The sequence below is a fragment of the Hydra vulgaris genome, chromosome 15 (assembly GCF_038396675.1).
Source record: "Hydra vulgaris chromosome 15, alternate assembly HydraT2T_AEP".
Taxonomy (NCBI): domain Eukaryota; kingdom Metazoa; phylum Cnidaria; class Hydrozoa; order Anthoathecata; family Hydridae; genus Hydra; species Hydra vulgaris.
In genome coordinates, this window is record NC_088934.1 from 8,540,001 (window position 1) to 8,559,604 (window position 19,604).

A 19,604-nucleotide genomic window follows, 5' to 3' on the forward strand; every position below is an offset into this window, starting at 1 on the left:
TTTTCTGCTGCCGAGTTCAAACTCTAATTGATCTACTATACTATGATCCCCAAATTCATAATTATCAGCATCATCAATTCCAGTAGCATCAATCTCAGCATCAATCTCTTAACCTTAAACATCAAACGGGTCATTATTATTTAAAAAAAAAAAGTTCTTTAAAAGCATATCATGTTGGGTCTCAAAAGAAGTGAAATTTTATTAAACATCTAAAAACAATAACTATTTTATATAAAGATTACTAGTTTAAATTTTATGGCTTAAAAACTATGGTTTTTGAACAAAATATAAAAAAGTACATATTTTTATAGTTTTTTAAATAAACTTTTTTAATATGTGTTTTCATAAATTTTTTTTATTATTTTTGAAATTTTAATGAAATTTCATATCTTTTGAGACTCAACATGATTCATAATTATCAGCATCATCAATTCCAGTAGCATCAATCTCAGCATCAATCTCATTAGATAGTTAGCTGAATTTAATATCATTTTGGATTGGATTTATTTCTTCAGTAAGCAACTCGTTAATGTCAGGTTCAATTTTGTTTTCAGGTGAATCTTTCAGTTCCTGATCATTCTCATCACTGTTGTCATTCTCAAACAATTCTTCCCAAAAGTCTTCTTCAATCCAATTGCTGTTTTCCCTTTCATAATTGAGCATTTGTGGAAAAGCTCTAAGAAAAGCTTTACCACCGTCACTCACATAACCGTCAACTTTAGATTTATCGAAATCATATTGATTTAATATTTCTTCTGAAACCAATATAATATTTTCAACATTATGTAGGCCACTCATTCGTTGAAGACCAAGAACTATTAGCTTTTTACTGAAATCAGCAAAGGTAACCTGGCAAAATAAGGCAAAAAAATCAGCCAGCTGGCGGCTATCCCAGATATCACCTATTAATGTAATAGTTTTGGCTTTTCTAAGGCAGTTAGTGATTGTTTTTTTTATCTTTTCAACTACAATAGGAACTATATTATTGACGAAAGACTTCTCGCATGGTAAATGAATTTTATGACGCTCTAAAAGTCTTTTTAGATGAATGTTACCTAGCTCTTGTGTTGCCATATTGGATGACATTACATATTTAGTTAGATCCATAATATTGTCATCTAACAACGAGTCATCATCATTATCAAGACTTATATCATCATAAGCCTTTTTCCAAGCCATAAAATCGTCTTTGCCGTTACATTGTGTGGAATTAAAATGCTTAAAAAAATTACCACTTTTACCTAGTGGTTCATGTAATACCTTATAGCAATAAATGCAGGTAAAATGTAATTTTTCTTTCTTTCCGGGCTTGAAATCGATTTCGGTTCGGCAATGAAAAAAGTTTAAAACCAAACTGTAAGTTTTTTCAGTGTCACCAAATTTTAAAATTTTACGCGGAAATTTATTGTTTTTCAAGTTATGTTTAATTTCATTAATCTCTTTAACATATCATTTAATACTTATATTTGTTAATAAAGCATTGCTTATGCTTTCGCTGCATGGTGATTGACTATTTTCAATCGACAATACGGCTAAGGCACGATTACTTCTATCAGAATTTATTTGTTTATTTACAGACTGATTTTCTTTATCTTCTTTATTTATACTTTTTTCTTTTTTTTTTCTCAAACTCTTTACATTAGAATCTGAACCTAATTTTCGTTTGGCGGATCTTCCATACATGTTAAAGCAAAAAATCTAAAATAAAACTTTTGTTAAGCAAATAAGTAATATTATAAAACTAGTTTAAATTACATTACATATATAAATTACTTTAGTTTATATAAGATTAAAGATTAAAATGGTTTATTTTATCTATCTAACTTATTTACTATAGATAAAAAGATAAATACTTGCATCTTATATACATCTATAGCCTCATAAAAGTAACAAAAAATTATAAAAAAAGTCATTATTTCAAATACAAACGCTAGAAGTTTATCAACTTACAAAACAAAGCAACTCAAAGTTTATCAACTTGTAAAACAGCAAATTGTAAATTGTTATTTGAAGCAAGCTCATAAAGTCATTAAAAGCAATGCTACTTACTCCCTAGAAGCTTCAAGACGTGATTTTCGACACGCAAACCTTAATCATTTATTTTAAAAAACAAATTATAATGGTTAAATTATAATTTAGTGTTTTTGTTTGTTATTTATAAAAAAATATATACTTTAACAACTAATTTATATTTTACACTCAAAAAAATTGCGTATTTTTACGCAAAATACTAAAAAAATATGTGTATTATGAGTTGTGTATTGAGTATTCTACTCAATAAAAATGTGTACTATGAGTTGCATATTGAGTATTATACTCAAAGAAATTGCGTACGTTGAGTTGCGTATTGAGTATGATATGAGTAGCATACTCAATATGCAATACACAAAAAAAAGTGCGTTCTGATGTATGATATATATATATATATATATATATTGGGGTGGCTTATAAAACAACATTTTTTGAAAATATCTGATGGGACCCCCTTATGGTGTTCTGTGTAATAAATTAATAGTAATTGAAAAATTTTTTGAATGAAAATAATTTTTAGGGGTCGCTCAAGACCCTTAAACATCTAACGGGTCATTATTATTTAAAAAAAAAAAGTTCTTTAAAAGCATATCATGTTGGGTCTCAAAAGAAGTGAAATTTTATTAAACATCCAAAAACAATAACTATTTTATATAAAGATTACTAGTTTAAATTTTATGGCTTAAAAACTATGGTTTTTGAACAAAATATAAAAAAGTACATATTTTTATAGTTTTTTAAATAAACTTTTTTAATATGTGTTTTCATAAATTTTTTTTATTATTTTTGAAATTTTAATGAAATTTCATATCTTTTGAGACCCAACATGATATGCTTTTAAAGAACTTTTTTTTTCAAAATATTAGGGAACCATCTGAGGGTCTTGAGCGACCCCTAAAAATTTATTTTATTTTAAAAATTTTTAAATTTTGTATTTGTTATATATATATTGAACACCATTAGGAGGTACCATCAGTCATTTTCGAAAAATATTGTTTTATAAGCCACCCTAATATACACTACCAGTCAAAAGTTTGGGTTCATTTGATAAATTTAACAATATGCATAAGACTTTTCTCATCATAGGTGTTTATTTATATCAACATATATATTCGTTCAACAAATTATAAGATGTAAGAAGACATTTTAAAAAATCTTTCAGTATTTTTTTAAATTTTCGATTTTTTAAAGTATCCAAATGTGTTTTTGATTAGTTGGTTGCATTTTTCTCACGTTTCTAACTTGTCCCACAAAAACTCTATCGGATTTAAATCCGGTGACTGAGGAGGCCATTCCATATATTTTAATTCATTTTATTTTTCTTTGGTTGAGATATAATTACGCCAGATTTTAGACAGGTGTTTAGGATCACTATCCTGTTAAAAAACAAATCCGCGACCCACAAATCTTTACCCACAAGGAAATGCATATTTTTGGAGAATGTTGTGGTATTTTTTTAAGTGCTCTATGTTCTCAAGAGAACAAAGCAGTTAAAAATTAATAGAAAATCACTTACCAAACTTTTTTTATTTTACACTGTGTTTCATCAATAAAGAGTCATTAGATATGAATGATTGAATTAATAAAACTTCAATATATACCAAAAATTAAATTAAGTGATAAATGTCTTGACTACTGTAAATTTTCGCACGTTAATGAAATATGCTGACAAATTATAAAAAGAGTTCTTTAAAATTGTTTACTTCTGCTTTTTTTAAATATATTATTGAAGGGGGGATTTAATAAATTGTTTTTTGAGATCACTTATTTTATAGTTTTTTAGGAGAAACTAATTTTTATGTCTGCATTTAGAAATTGATTCCGATTTTTTGTTTAAAAAACATTCTTGATTCGGATGTGTAATTTTTTATAATCTTTTCTTTCATGCAAACAGAACTTTTTATCAAGTAATTTGTCCACAAGTTTGATTTTTATTTGTTATTTCATCAATCTATTCCTGTGGTGCTGTGTATGTAATAATGCTCTTCTTTTGAGGCACAGGTGTTAGGATTGGGGGTTTAAGTACTCCTAAGGGAAAGTTTTGTGTGTAAATTTTGTGTTTTATGCCTAAGAGGTCATTATTTGCACGCTCATACAAATAATGTTCTTATTACATTGTTGCTCACATTATTTAAACAATAACAATACTCATACAAATAATACTTACCTAATAAAAACCTTATTCGTATGTGAAATAAATATTTAAATTCTTTAATTTTCACCTTATTGCGGGTTAAATCCCTCCTAAGGATGATCATTTTTTTAATTTTAATATTTTTTCATAGTATTTGATAAAAAAATATGTTGGCATTGTTTTGCAGTTTTTATATAGCCAATATTACTGTAAATCCATACTTGCTATATATATATATATATATATATATATATATATATATATATATATATATATATATATATATATATATATATATATATATATATAGTCACGGACAAAAGTTTGGAAACACTGTAATTTTTAGTGATTTTTTAGGATATTTCATTGCAAATTACCTTGGCACCCTTAAGTCATTATATTGATGCTTGCATAATGTTAAAGTAATTGGCTATTGGATAATACGTGTTAAAGTTGATTGTATAAACAAAGTAATTAAGGCAAATTTGGATTTCATTACCCTCTGCAATTCATAAAGGTAAGATTAATTTTGTGTTGTTTTAAATAAATTTGTTGTAATATTTTATTTATTTAGCTTTGTAGAAAAGTGAGTGATAATATAAGTTAATGACTGTAGTAATAATGAATTAAATTACTGTAATTGTAACTGTAATTGCTTACCTGTATACAGGTGTGTAATTCAGGTATACAGTACAGTACATGTAATGTTAAAATTATTAAGAAACTATACTGTCTGTAAATACTGAACTAACTTAGGCAAGCATAATTACTGTTCATTTCTGTTTTTATATTATATCAATTAATTCTTTTTTTTATTACAGGATGGGTAAGAAACAAGAGCTAAAAGTTACTCAATGAGCCCAGGTGAAAATATTGCGATCCGAAGGCAAGTCATTTAGAGCAATTAAGCAGATCTTAAATATATCACCTGGTACAGCTTGTAAAATACTTAAACGGATCCGTGACACTAAAACGTATTCATCACGCCCTCGCTCTGGCCGACCAAGGAGAACTACAGTGCAAGATGATCGTGCGATTTATAGGATTGCTGTATGCACGCCTCGTGCAACGTCTGGGTTCATAAGAAGTAGACTACCGGAAGGCTGCAGAAACATGAGCTACAAAACTATTCGAAGAAGATTATCTGAAAAAGGTTTGAAAAGCTGCAGACCAGCAAGAAAGCCAAAGCTGCCATTGAAAAACATTAAAGATCGATTGCAATTATGTGAGAAATACAAGGGCTGGTCCGAGCATGATTGGGAGCGAGTTATGTTTAGTGATGAGTCAACGTTCACACAATTTACTTCCTATGCACCAAAAGTTTGGCGTCCCGCACTAATGAGGTACAATAGAAAGTATGTGTTGCCTACTGTCAAACAACCAAAGAAGCTGATGATCTGGGGAGCAATATCAGTGTTTGGCCGTGCAGGTCTCTGGGATATGCCAGACGGAACTACCATTAATGGCAATGTTTACTTAAGTATTTAAAAAAAAAAATTGCCTAATTTTATGGAAATACATGGAACCACAGTCTTTCAACATGATGGGGCGCCATGCCATGGCAATAAAGCAGTGAAACAGTGGCTTACATCATCAGGTTTTGAAATCTTGGGACCATGGCCAGGTAACTCGCCTGATCTAAATCCCATTGAAAATGTGTGATATGTGTGATGAAGAGAAACGTGTCAGAAAGCAATCCAACCTCTCAGGCTGATCTCCTGGAAAAAGTCAAGCAAGCCTGGACATCGGATATCACCGAAGATTACTGACGTTCACTAATTTATACAATGCCTCGTCGTATAGCAGCTGTATTAAAAAATCGTGGCGGCCATACAAAATACTAAATAATTTAAACAAACTACTTTATTTTTGTGCAATATGAACTATTTTTAGTCTATCAGCTATGGTGCTTATTGTTACTTTTATTTTCTTTATATTATTACACATTTGCTATTTTTCACTTGAATAAAAGAATGCGTTTTGCAATTTTTTATGTGTTTCCAAACTTTTGTCCATGACTGTAGATATATATATATATATATATATATATATATATATATATATATATATATATATATATTTATATGTATATATATATATATATATATATATGTCTATATACACACACACACACACACACACACACACACACACACACACACACACACACACACACACACACACATATATAAATGTGGACATTTTATATTAGTGCAATATTGTTAATAACATTTAACTGACATAACTAGGGAACTTAATCAGAGCTCTTCCTTTTACTTCTTGTGGTCTGAAGTTCAGACACTGAACACTATTTAATAATAATATTGTGACATAACAATAACAATGCTACATAACAATAATTTCTATTGTTAAATACTGTAACTCATTGTAAAGACTAAAAAGTAGAAAATAAAATAGCAAAAACATTTGCTAAAAAATATTTAAAAAAATATTTTTTTTTGCATTAAAAAGCAGAAAATAAACTTTTTAATTTAAATATAATAGTTCAGTAAATTATAGATTCACAGGTCTGTTACAAAATGAACCTTGTGCAGACATGTTTGCTTTTTAGTACAAAAAAGATTATATATTTTAGCAAATGTTTTTGTTATACCATATTCAAACTTTTCTTGTAGGTATAATATGAACTTTTTGAAAATATTATTAAGTGCTGTTTTAAGGATAGACCAATTCAATATAAAATCATCAATGTTTTTATCTTCAAATTCCCATATCAGAAGTAGACAGGTTTTTAGTTTATCCCATTTAAAAAAAGCACCATATGTTATGGGTTAACTAGTCATTAAGTTGTTTTTAGCATTTTAACTGATGATTAATTTTAGCCATTTTTCAGTGAACAGGCAAAATATATATATTAAAAAAATATAAACAAAGGTAATTTTGCTTTGAATTGGTAAAACACTGCTGTTATGTTATGAATTAACAAAAGAATTTTAAATCTTTTCAGAACATTTTCGATCAAATTTTAAGCCATGCTCAAATTTTAAGCCATGATGTTTGAAAGCGCATTTTGTACTCTATTTATTATGATTTAACAATCATATACTTTTTTTTTCCACTGTAAACATTTTTCAAAATACATTTTCTAACAAAATAAAAAGATCGACAGTCTAATATTTGGGCAGGTGGTAGATGACATGTCTATATTTATGTTTATTTTTTTACCCTGACAACTGAGCACTTGATGGGGTTTAGATCCCCCTCTGTCATATGTATTTGGACAGCATGGTGTCTTTTGAATACTTTTTATTTTTAAAGGATTGTTTATGATCGGCAAAACATTTTTTCCATTTATCCTCTGTTAAGCAAATATATCGTTTATCAGGTACATCCTAGAAGAAAACAACACATTTATTTACTATGTGTTTTGATATACATTTTTCACTCATTGGACAGTTGTTTTTTTGTTTTGTTTTCAATAACAATTTTATGTTGTTGTTTTCTACAAAAGATTTTTTTTTAGCAAAGCATTAGTTACCTTTTAAAATTCTTTCCATATTTTTTGTGCAATTTTAGCTAACTTTAATTATATTTCGATAAAAAATATTATGCAACTCATTAGAGCAGGAAGTGTTTATTGACCAATTTAAAAAACGCTTTTCCTATGTTAGTGAAAACATTTTTGATATATGGGGGGAGGGGGGAGGTAGGTTAACCCAAATTACATTTCTAGTTCTACTTCGCTTCTTTGTATTCTTTTTCTCAAATTTGAATCAAATTTTGATTCAAAATTTTAAAATTTACTTTGAAAAATCAATCAAAGGAATTGAATATATTTCCATCAGAGGAGTTTTGGTTTAGCCTGTTATTAATAAACCGAAATTGGGATTTGTTTTAGAATTTGGGGTGGATGATTTGAGTTAATATTAATTTTACAATAACTCACCATTTGATTTTTTGAAAGGCTTATATGAATTTTCAGAGAGGTAAAATGTGACAAATTCATAATTTTCAAATTTATGCTTATTTCAATTTGAATGCAAATATTTTAAAAAAATTCTATATCTTTTCTAATTTTATTAAGCTATGGACCAGATCTTTTAGACATTACTATTAAACTATCATCACAATAAAGACCAAAATCATTAATATTATTTTGCTATATAAATCTAAAATACATAGTCTAACAAGTTTAAAATTTCTGCTCCATCATAACTGCCGATTATTGCATCAAAGCAGTCGTGTATGTTTTTCTTTTTCCAAGTTTTCATATTAAAATAAAGTAAGATTTTTCTGCAATATAAGAATTGTCTCTTTTGCAATAACTGTATGGATTTTTGTAAATTCAATTGTTTTATCTAAAATATCTGGAGTTATTAAGGGGAAAAAAACATTAATGTCAAATCAAATAAATGCACAGTCAATTTTATTTTTGATTAGGAAGAACCAATTTATAACATCAGTGGTATTTTTCCACTAATGTAAATTTAATTTATTTCTAAGAAAATTATTAATTTTGCTTACATGCCTAATCTCACTTTTTGAGGGAACCAATAACCTACAAAAAGGTTTGTTTTGAAAATTTAGTTTATGATCTTTATCTTTAAGTGTTACAAAAGCTTGGTCAGTGCAATCAACTGCCTCTATTTTTTGAAGATGCCTTCAAAAAAAATTGGTTTTAAAAGTTTGAACTAAAACTTGACCCTGAAAAAAGAATACAAAAAAGCAAAATGAAACTAGAAATGTAATTTGGTTTAACCCCTATATAGTAAAAATTTTTCTACTAATCTTTCTTTTGAGCGTCAAAATATATTTTGATAAAATTTGAAACCTAATTACAATTTATGTTTGAATTCAAAATAAAGAACTTTTTTTCAAAAACTAATTTCCCTCAACCAGGGGGATGCAGGGGTCATTTTTCAAGGGTATTCCTGCCTCTGTGATCTGACTGCCTTGATTTTTAGCAAAAAAATTAACATTTTAATGAATATTAGCAAAATAATAGTTGCAATTATCTTCTTGTCAAAAATCTATTAGGAATGCAACAAATTTTCCGTTTCTACTGCCACACACAAAACATGAATAAATCTCTGATAACAAAATCAGACAAATGAAATGCCACAAACAGTATTTTAAAAATTATAATATGTTGCAAAAATGAAAAAGAAATAGATATTTTTTCATTCTAAATATATTCTTGAAAAATCTTCTTATCTCGTTGAACTGTATTCAACAACCATAGCTCTTAGCTTTTCACTGTGATGGACGTTTTTCTTAGACACAACGAACCTTTTTAGTGTCTTGTTTAAGTTTTTATACACTGCTTCAGATATTTGTTCTGATGTAATACCGAGCGGGACTTTCTGCCTATCGAGAATACTCCTTGAGATGGAACCTGATTATGTGAAACTTCAATCCAAGTGAAATCATCATCGCGAATACATCATGGACATATACTTTTAAGTGAAGCATGGACTCCAAAAACTTGTCTATTTTTTCTTTGTAGGATATATTGAGTTTCCAAAACAGCGTTCAGCTACTAAATCAAACAAAATTTAACCAAATATTAACTTGCTGAAAATAATAGTATTAACATATTCATGTCTCCTAATTTTATTTAGACTGGTAGGTCAAATAGTCCCCTATCTATACTAGTTGTATTCAAAACATTCTAAGAAGTGTTAAAAAAAATTTTAAAAGCAATGAAGTACCTTCTTTAAACTTCCTCAGGGTTTCAATACATTCCAGATATTCAATTGGAGAATAAAGTGTCGTTTTGTCCAATGATCTTAAAACTTTGGCACAATTAGGTCCATTAAAACCACCACCATTATAGCCATGCCTGATAACCGTTTTCTTTTCAAGAAACTCCTTCAGATTTTTATCAGTGAAGAAGAGATCAATAATTTTACTAACATGGTGTTCATAAATATATGATATTTAGGTTTTGCTTACTTAAAATATAAAATATAAATGAAATAAGATACTTACTGATAATCCAATTACAATGTTGATCAATTTGAGGTTAGAAGCCAAGGTAAACTTCAATTGATTGAGTTGAAGGAGCTGGAAAAGTGTCTTCGGATTGTGATGATTTTACTCTACGTTTTGAACTATGCCTAAGATAATCACTTTGTTGACCCCGGTGTACTTCTGGTTTCTTGGATGAAAATCTAATACTGATGGGTAAAACACGTTCATGACAATCTTTAGAGATCCCTGCCCTCCATCAATCCATCAATACCAACATGTACAACAGAATTAAAATAATCCATTTTTCTGAAGGAACAAACTTCAGTTACAAGCATAGATAGGTCAGTACAATAAACAATATCTTTTTCAAAAAAGTTTTTACTGATCTTGAGCTGACATTTTATCACATCGTAAAACCTATTCAAGTAGTGTGACCTGTTAGTAACTTCAGCATAGGGGTTCTCCTGTATTCCAGATCATTCAACATCTTTTCTTATCTCCTTCATTATTCTTAACACTGCACAATTTGGAAGATGGTTTATCTTCAAGTTCATGATAGTTTCGCTTCTTATATGCCTTATAGGTGATCAGCCTCTGTATACTTTAACAGGAAGAGCTTTTCCTCCTGTTGCAAGTTTCTTGTACGCTAAAAAATATCCTGTGCAACAGATATTTTTTAGCGTACAAGAAACAACTCTATCAGCGATATTTTAATTCTTTTGAAGTAATTAAAGCGTGAAGATTTTGAACAGTTTTTTTTGTTGCTGCAAGGATGTCGAGTACCAGGACCAACAATTTGACAGCATTCTGAGGAAAATGAATTTCTTTTTTCGAATGTAATCTTTTCAGATTACGATTCGAAAATATTTTAGTACACTGCCCTAGGCAGCAAATAGCACAATTGCAGTTGCCACCTTTTTATTTAATTCTTCCCAACTTTTTAAATTGATCACGACCATTTATCCAAGAAGTCTCCACAGCTTTACTGATAGCTTTACCTTTCTGTTTTAAATATAAGTTTGTCTTGCAGCTTCCACATATTCCAGACGGAGGAGAACATAGACTCAGACTGAATCCAGGGTCCACAAAGTCTTTGATCAGATGAATCAATGATTTTATCGATACAACAGAAACATATCCATCTCCTATTTTCTGAATAAGATCTTGCTTTTTGCAGAATCATTTTGTACAAAAACGTTTTTATTTAGTATTTTCTGTATTCAATTTTTTAAATTTTATAAATCAATATTCTAACAAATTGTTTAATTTAAACAAATTATCAGACAATTGACGAAATTTATTGAGACTAATTTGCCTAAATTATTGTGCTTATACCATTAGTTTGTTATTAGATCATTTGTAATTAGTAAATAAAATCTAAATAAAATTAACTTCAATTTCAGGCACAAACCATGTGATTTGCAAACAACAGTAGAAATACCCTTGAAAAATGCCCCCTGCATCTCCCTGGTTGAGGGAAAGTAATTTTTGAAAAGAAACAAAATATTATCTTGAATCCCATCATAAATTGTAACTAGGCTTCAAATTTTATCAAAATATATTTTGACACTCAAAAGATTGAGCCACATAAAGTTTGGGACCCCCTCGTTTTTTCAGAGATTTTAAATATTTAGAAAAATGGTTGAAAAATAAAAAAAAGATGCGGTTTTTAATTCGTTTTCAACAGTTTCTATTTCATATCAACCTGCTCGAAAGAGTGGTTAAAAAAAATCTGAAGTAAAAATAACTTTAACTTAAAACCTTTATAAAAGAGCAGCGATATGTATATGTGTATATATATATATATATATAATATATATATATATATATATATATATATATATATACATATACATATATACATATATATATATATATATATATATATATATATATATATATATATATATATATATATATATATATATATATATATATATATATATATAAACAGAAAAGATCAAAAATGCAACTAGTAAAAACAACATCACACCAAAATCTTTTAATATACACAGTCCAATTAAAACAAAATCTGGTTTTAATCTTATGTTCAAATACCAACACAAACTTTTGATTTTAGCAAAAAATTATGCCAAAAAAAGGTTTTATACAAGTAAAATAAATTATAGAGTTTTTTATAATAAATTATAGAATTAAAGAGTTCGATTAAATGAATTGTTAAACCTCGAGATTTTGCTACGTAATAGAACGTATTACTAATAAATCCAGAGAAATTGAATTCGAGAAAAGTAAACATTTGATAAGTTTAATATTGTTAACCAACAAAAAAATTTATTCTAGCAATCATAACATTGATTACAAACATTGATTAGTAAAAAATGCTAAACCTCTCCAGTAAGCTATTATCTTGCAACCAAGAAAATTTATTAAATCTTGGCCCACAATTTATACCATCAAAAAATCAAATTCCATTTATGAATATTATAGCATCAACTGAAGAATGTGATTTAAAATTATAAAAAAAATGTTAATGTTAAAAAAGCTGAATTTTTGCGACAAATTGTAAACAAAACATTAAACAAGTTTTTAAATGTAAAAATAGATAGTAATTTTTCTAAAAATCAATATCTAGCTTTAAATGAGCTAAAAAAGTCAAATGAAATTAAGATATACCTTTTTGATAAAGGATGTGGATTTGTTATTTTAGATTCAGAATTAGCAATAAAAAAAATTAAAGAACAACTTGGTAACTACACTATTACAGCTGTCGATCCTACACAAAATTTTCTTTGTCTAATTCAACAAACTCAGTAAATCAAAAAAAGAAAAAAGGTTTGATAAAAAAACTTATGACAAAATATATTCTTCTAACGCTGTTCCACCTAGATTATATGGATGCATTAAAGCACATAAAAGTGATAAAGGTTACCCTATGCAAACTATTGGTACAGCAGCTCATAAACTTTTGCAACACCTTGTTGAAATAATACAAGCAATTACTAATTATTAGTTAAACCACATTATTCAATTTCACCTAATATAGCAATAAGTAATTTTAAAGGTTTTCCTTCAAGAGCATCTAAAATATGTTCAAAACAAAATATTCAGAATGAAATTGAGTTTCTTGTTAATGTATTTTCCCAAAATGGATATTCATACAAAAAATTTTCAGATATTACCAAAAATCATAAACTATCACATAAAAATACAATATACCAGCAATTATTTTTTTAATTTATTAATTTTTTTTTTTCTTAAAACTAATCTGCCCTATTACTATCTGTGGAGAAATAATATAAAAAGTATTTTAAAAATAATTTTTATCATAACAGATTGAAAAACCCTCTGCACCAACTCATTTTTTTGAAATGATAACATTTTTCAAAAATCAATTGTTGCAACAGTTTAAAAAGCTTTGTTTTAAAAAAACAAAGCTTTTCAATCTGCCTGCGAATTGTCCAACATTCCAGCCTCTATGCTTACAAACTATGCATAAAAATCTATGTAACTTTGGGTAAAGATATTGTTTGTTGAGTTAAATAGTTTTTGAAATTTTTAGTGTTAAGTCTGTAAAAATTATGTCATGGCAGTAAACATAGTTCAGACAGTAAATTATCTCATTACAATTACACACATAGGCAGATTAAAGTTTATTACAATGTCTTAAAAATTTGGTCTCTAAGTTAATGGCATTTCTTAGGAACAACTTAACTTTTGCAAGTGACCTTTTGCACACTTCATTTTTTTAATCAATGTCTAATGGACAATAATTCCAAATATCACATATACAATGATATAATCTCGTTATATTGTCAACATTTCTTCTGCAAGAGAACCGTAGCTTGGCCCAGTGATCTACAATAAAATTGCACGCCTCTATTATTGATTCATTTTTTTGTCTGAGTCAAAAGCATATATTTTAAGCAATAGATAGCTCTTGAATTCCATTGTGAACTTGAAATAGGACCGGATTTAGAAAAATGAATTGCTGGTAAATTAATTAAGTCTTGATAAGACTTGTATCCTTTACATAACAAATCCAGCTCCGTATATTCATTCCTGACATTTTTTACGCTTATTAACTGGCCTGTTAGACTTTTATTTTTCAATTAAATCATGGTAGTCACTAATCAACTCATTAATGAACCAGTAATTAAAATTAGGCGATGTTGATAAGGAATCAAACTTTGAGATCATAAAATGCTTAAGAATCAGGTCAAGAACATGAAGTCAACAAGGATGATACACTTAACATGGAACAACTTTTATCAAACGCTTAATTACTTCATTTTTAGAACCTGTATTTACTACAGTGGTGTCATATATTAGAACGGAAATTTTATTTTATAAATAAAATTCCATAAAAAATGTTATAAATAGAAACAGAGTTGTCTTTCTCTAATTTTTTCAAAGATATAACCAAAGATTTAAACTTGCTTGAAATGCAAGTGCTCAAAATAATGTTGTTTGTCTATGCTCTTACAATTAAAATGTAAGCACCACATTTCTTGAGAAGAGTCAACCAAACAAAGCTTATTTCGTGTACAAGTGTTGTAGATGCTTTTTGAACTACAGATCTGCAAATCGATGTCTCACCAACTGCATCGAGTACAGCTTCTGTAATCTTTACCGTACAACTTATTGGATACCCTTCATTTTCAGATATCTTAGCTATCATTTTACCTGTGACCTTTGCATGTTTCAATAGGATTGTGTAATCATTACTTGTACTATTATCTTCTGAACTTTCACTACTAGAATTGTCTGTATCATCAAACAATTGGCTATAACTTGTTTCAAGTTCTTTTCTTTAGGTGGCAGGTCAAGTGGTGTTGTAATAGGCTCTGTCATAATACTGCACCGATCTTTGCACCCATTGGAATATTTCTGAAGTTCATAAATGAGTTTGTCTTCCAGATTTTTAAATTTAGCATTTTTGGGCAATAAATCAAATAATTTATCTCAGCTATTTATAATACTTGTCTTCTTATTTGAACTTTGTGTTGATATAGTAACAAATTTATAATTTTAAATAGAAGACTTTTTTTGCACAAATTTCTCCCTAAAACATGGTATTGCCACTTTATTCCATAATTGACAAACTTTAATTAAGATTTTTTTAATAACATTACTTAATCTAGGAACATTAACCAATTATTAAAGGATATGATATTTTCCTAATATCTGCTTCGTCTTACATAATTTTGAAAAATTCATCAGTGGCTTCTCAATCAAATTTTTATATTTACAATTCTTGGCTTTGTAATATTGGAAGGGCAATCAATTTGTCCAATTAAATAATTCTCTAATATCTATACATCTAAAATACAGTTTATATTTAAATATATACAATGTATAATAATTAAACAATATGAGTTATTTAAGTAAATTTTTAAACTTTTGACTAATACTTTAAAATGGATTTGTGCAGAGGGTTTTTTTGTGTTTATATAGTTTATTTTCATGTTTTTGTGAGTTTTAGGTAATGACTTGACCAATAGTTACAGGGTTGTCACTTGAAAAAAAAATTCCCACTTATATATAGAAATTCCAAATTATGTTAGTGCATTATAAATAGAGTGCTCAATGTTCTTAAAGAACAGAGCAATAATAAACTAGTAAAATCTAATTTTTCCCTTAACAAATTGTTTCTCTATCTGTAGGTTCATCAGGAATAACATGTATATATCATATATATAAATATATATAAATATATATATATATATATATATATAAATATATATATATATATATATATATATATATATATATATATATATATATATATATATATATATATATATATATATGTATATGTATATCAGGCCTTGTTTTAAAGCGTTAAGTGTAGAGAAATTTACCTACGCCTTAAGTGGTTTTTACGTAAGCAGTAAGCGATTTCCGTTATGCGACTTTTTATCATTTTTTAACTTTTAAATTATACTATAAGCGGTAAGATAAAAGAAGTTCATTTTAAAAAAAGTCACATTAACTTTTGAATGATGTTTATGTAAAAATATTTTACAAAAGTTTGAATGGCAATTATGTTTGATATAAGCGCTATATAAACAATAAATTTAAATAATAAATTATTTTATTAGTAATTTTAAATTTACCAATGAAAAAAACTCAAATAAAATTAAAAGTTTAATTTTATTTTGTTTTTATTTTACTGAAATGATTCATTTTTTAAGCTTGAAGCAAAAATGATAAAAACATAATTTAATTCTGATAAAAAATATATGACTTAATTTAAAACTTATTTAATAAAAAATATATAATTTTATTCTGATAAAAAAAATATATATAATTTTGATTTAAAAAATATATTTATGTTTATTAAAATTAAAGTTAATGCTTTGGTTTGACAGTTAAGTTAATTTTTAACTTAACTGTTAAATCTATTTAAAAATATTACTAAATATTGTTCAATTTTTAAATTTGATCTGTTCTTAAAAAAAAAATCAGCTTATTTTTATTGCAATTGTTTTTTCAGTTTTCCTTCTTAAACATTTTTTTTACTCAAAATTAATTTTTTAAATAAACGGCTGCTTGAAAAGATTGCACAAAACGTAAGTTTTTATAATGCAAGTTAAATCACAGCAACTATTTTCTAATAAACGATATATTCAGCAATGCAATTTTAATAATAAAATAATAAACTAATAAACTTTAAATAAATATAACATAATTTTTTTATTTGTTAACTGCTAATTTTTTTTAAAATTAAAAATCATTTGTAGTTGCAAAGCCGCAATTAGAAATTTAAAAAATTATCATTTAAAAATTTAACATATTTTAATTCATTTACCCTAATGTCAAAAAAAGAAAGAAATTTGTTAATACCAAGCATTTTTTAAAATGCAATATTAAATTTAATTATTTAATATTAAAAAATAAAATAAAATAAACATTCCTTTATAGTGATAATAAAAAAACCTTCAAATAACATTTAACTTGTTTTGCGGTAATCAATATTCTTACAGTAATTTAAAAAAGTTAATGTCTTTAAAAAATAAAAAAAGAAAGAGAATTTAATGACGTCAAATATCGCATTAAGCTAATGCATAAAGCACTTTTTATTTAAAACAAGGCCTATATATATAACTATATATATATATATATATATATATATATATACATATATATATATATATATATATATATATATATATATATATATATATATATATATATATATATATATATATCAGGGTGTTAGCATGTATAATTGCAACACATATAACATAGAATTCCTAATTGGTTTAAAATTTCCAAAATTCAATGATTTTTTTTTTGTACTAAACTGATACAAAACTCATAAAAAATTTAATAATAAACACTTGTAAATAATGAAATATGGTAGACCAGAAAGTATGCACATTGATTACTGGCCGTATGTATGTATGTATGTATGTATGTATGTATGTATGTATGTATGTATGTATGTATGTATGTATGTATGTATGTATGTATATATATATATATATATATATATATGTGTGTGTGTGTATATATATGTGTGTGAGTGTATATACAGGGTGACCGGAAAGTATGCACATTGATTACCAGCCAGTAATCAATGTGCATACTTTCTGGTCTCCCATATTTCATTATTTACAAGTGTTTATCATTAAATTTTTTATCAGTTTTGTACCAGTTTAGTACAATTGTAACTGTACAATGATGCTTATCAATTGTAACTGAATTTGTCAATTGAAACTGTGTTTGTTCTTTCTATTGTAGTCATTATGAATGTTCATCGTTTGTTGATTCAACGACATTATGAGGAGGGACTTATGGGTGCTGAGATATTTAAATTAGTAAAGGTGCATGGAATTACTGAGAGATGTGTTTATCGAATCATCCAACGGTAGTGTGAAACTGGTGGTGTTGAAGACCCTGAAAGCTCGGGTTGTCCACGAACAGCTCGAACCCCAGATCGTATTAAATGAAGCGCAAGAAAATTTGGAGGAACCCTGAAAGGTCAGCGCGAAAATTAGCTCAGGAGAAAGGAGTACCCAGGGAGTCGATGAGGGAATTATTGAAACTAGACCTTTGATTGAAACCTTATTGCAAGCATAAAGTTCATGGATTGACTGCAAATCAAAAGCTGGCCAGGTTGCAAAGATGAAAAAAGGTTGTTATGTCATTATGGTCATTGTGCGGTATAAAACATTACCTTTTCTGATGAAAAGTTATTCGTGATGGAACAAAGTTTTAATGCTAAAAACAATGTTGTGTGGTCAACATCATTAAAGGACATACCTAAGTCTTCAGGAACAGCCCAGCGGTATCAGAATCGAAGTTCGGTGATGGTATGGGCAGCAGTGTGTAGCAAAGGAAAATTGGTCTTTATCGAACGTGGCACCAAAATTAATGCAGTATCTTATCAAGAGAAAGTCCTGAAGGCAATTTTGCAACCAGAAGCCAATTTGTTATATCCCAATGGAGACTGGTGTTTTCAACAGGATTCAGCACCAGCTCATACAGCTAAAACAACGCAAGAATGGCTCCAACAGAATTGCCCTAAGTTTATTGCTAAAGATGAGTGGCCTCCGTCCTCTCCTGACCTGAATCCACTCGATTTTTGCATGTGGGTTATTTTGGAGTCCAAGGTCAATGCTAAACAACATCCCAACTTGGCCTCCATGAAATGAATGATGATCCGCGAATGGGAAATATTTCCTATGGAAACCATTCGTGCTACCATACAATCAAGGCGTCATCGATTATCATTGACCAAAAAGGAGAGGCATTTGAATAATTCTTGGTATACTTACACTACATATGTTACTTGATCTGTTACTGTAATTTCAGTAGTTTATGTATATTACATTAAAAATAAACTGATTGTGAAGTACTGACAGAACTTTCCAGTCACCCTGTATATATATGTGCGTGCGTGTGTGTGTGTGTGTGTGTGTGTGTGTGTGTGTGTGTGTGTGTGTGTGTGTGTGTGTGTGTGTGTATATATATAATATATACACACACACAAACATATACATAACAACAAAATATTCAAATCTTACTCGAACATCAAGCGAAACAGATGTAGATTTGTGAAGTCCTAACCACCAAGCATTTGAGGAAAAATGATGCACTTGTAAAAGCACTGGTAAAGACTAAAACAAAACATTTAAATTTGCAATAATAAATTCATTATGCTAATAATACTAAACTTATTGCTATACAGCAAAACAACATTTCTTTCTTTAAACAATTTTTATGTTAGTCCATAAATTTTAGTTACAAAAACTTTAAGATAAAAAAGCACTTTAACCAGATAATACACTGCAAAACTAATTTTAGGTACACTATAATTAATTGATACTTTTTGCAAGGTCATTGCAGATGGCGGTCGCGTTTTTTTAACCATTGAAAATAAAAGGGAAAAAAAAGAAAGAAAATCAAAAACTGATTTAATTATCAATTGTTTCAAATAAAGAATTCAAAAATATCAAAAGAAAAGAAGAGTAAAAAAAAAATTAAAAAAAAAACTTTTAACAAATAAACACTCAAAATTAACATTTAAAAAAACAAA

The 19,604-nt window shown here is 27.7% G+C and overlaps 1 protein-coding gene across 2 annotated transcripts in view; it reads right to left on the reverse strand.

The window, feature by feature from the left end:
• The window catches only part of LOC136072017 (piezo-type mechanosensitive ion channel component 2-like), a 169,344-nt gene that overhangs the window by 53,772 nt on the left and 95,968 nt on the right, over nucleotides 1-19,604 (reverse strand). For both annotated transcript variants that reach the window (XR_010644242.1, XM_065819887.1), the window contains exon 15: nucleotides 19,093-19,185. Coding sequence is in view for 1 of the 2 variants with exons in the window: in XM_065819887.1 (XP_065675959.1) it covers nucleotides 19,093-19,185 (93 nt within the window). In the remaining variant the exon portion in view is untranslated. The remainder of the gene's footprint in view (nucleotides 1-19,092; nucleotides 19,186-19,604) is intronic.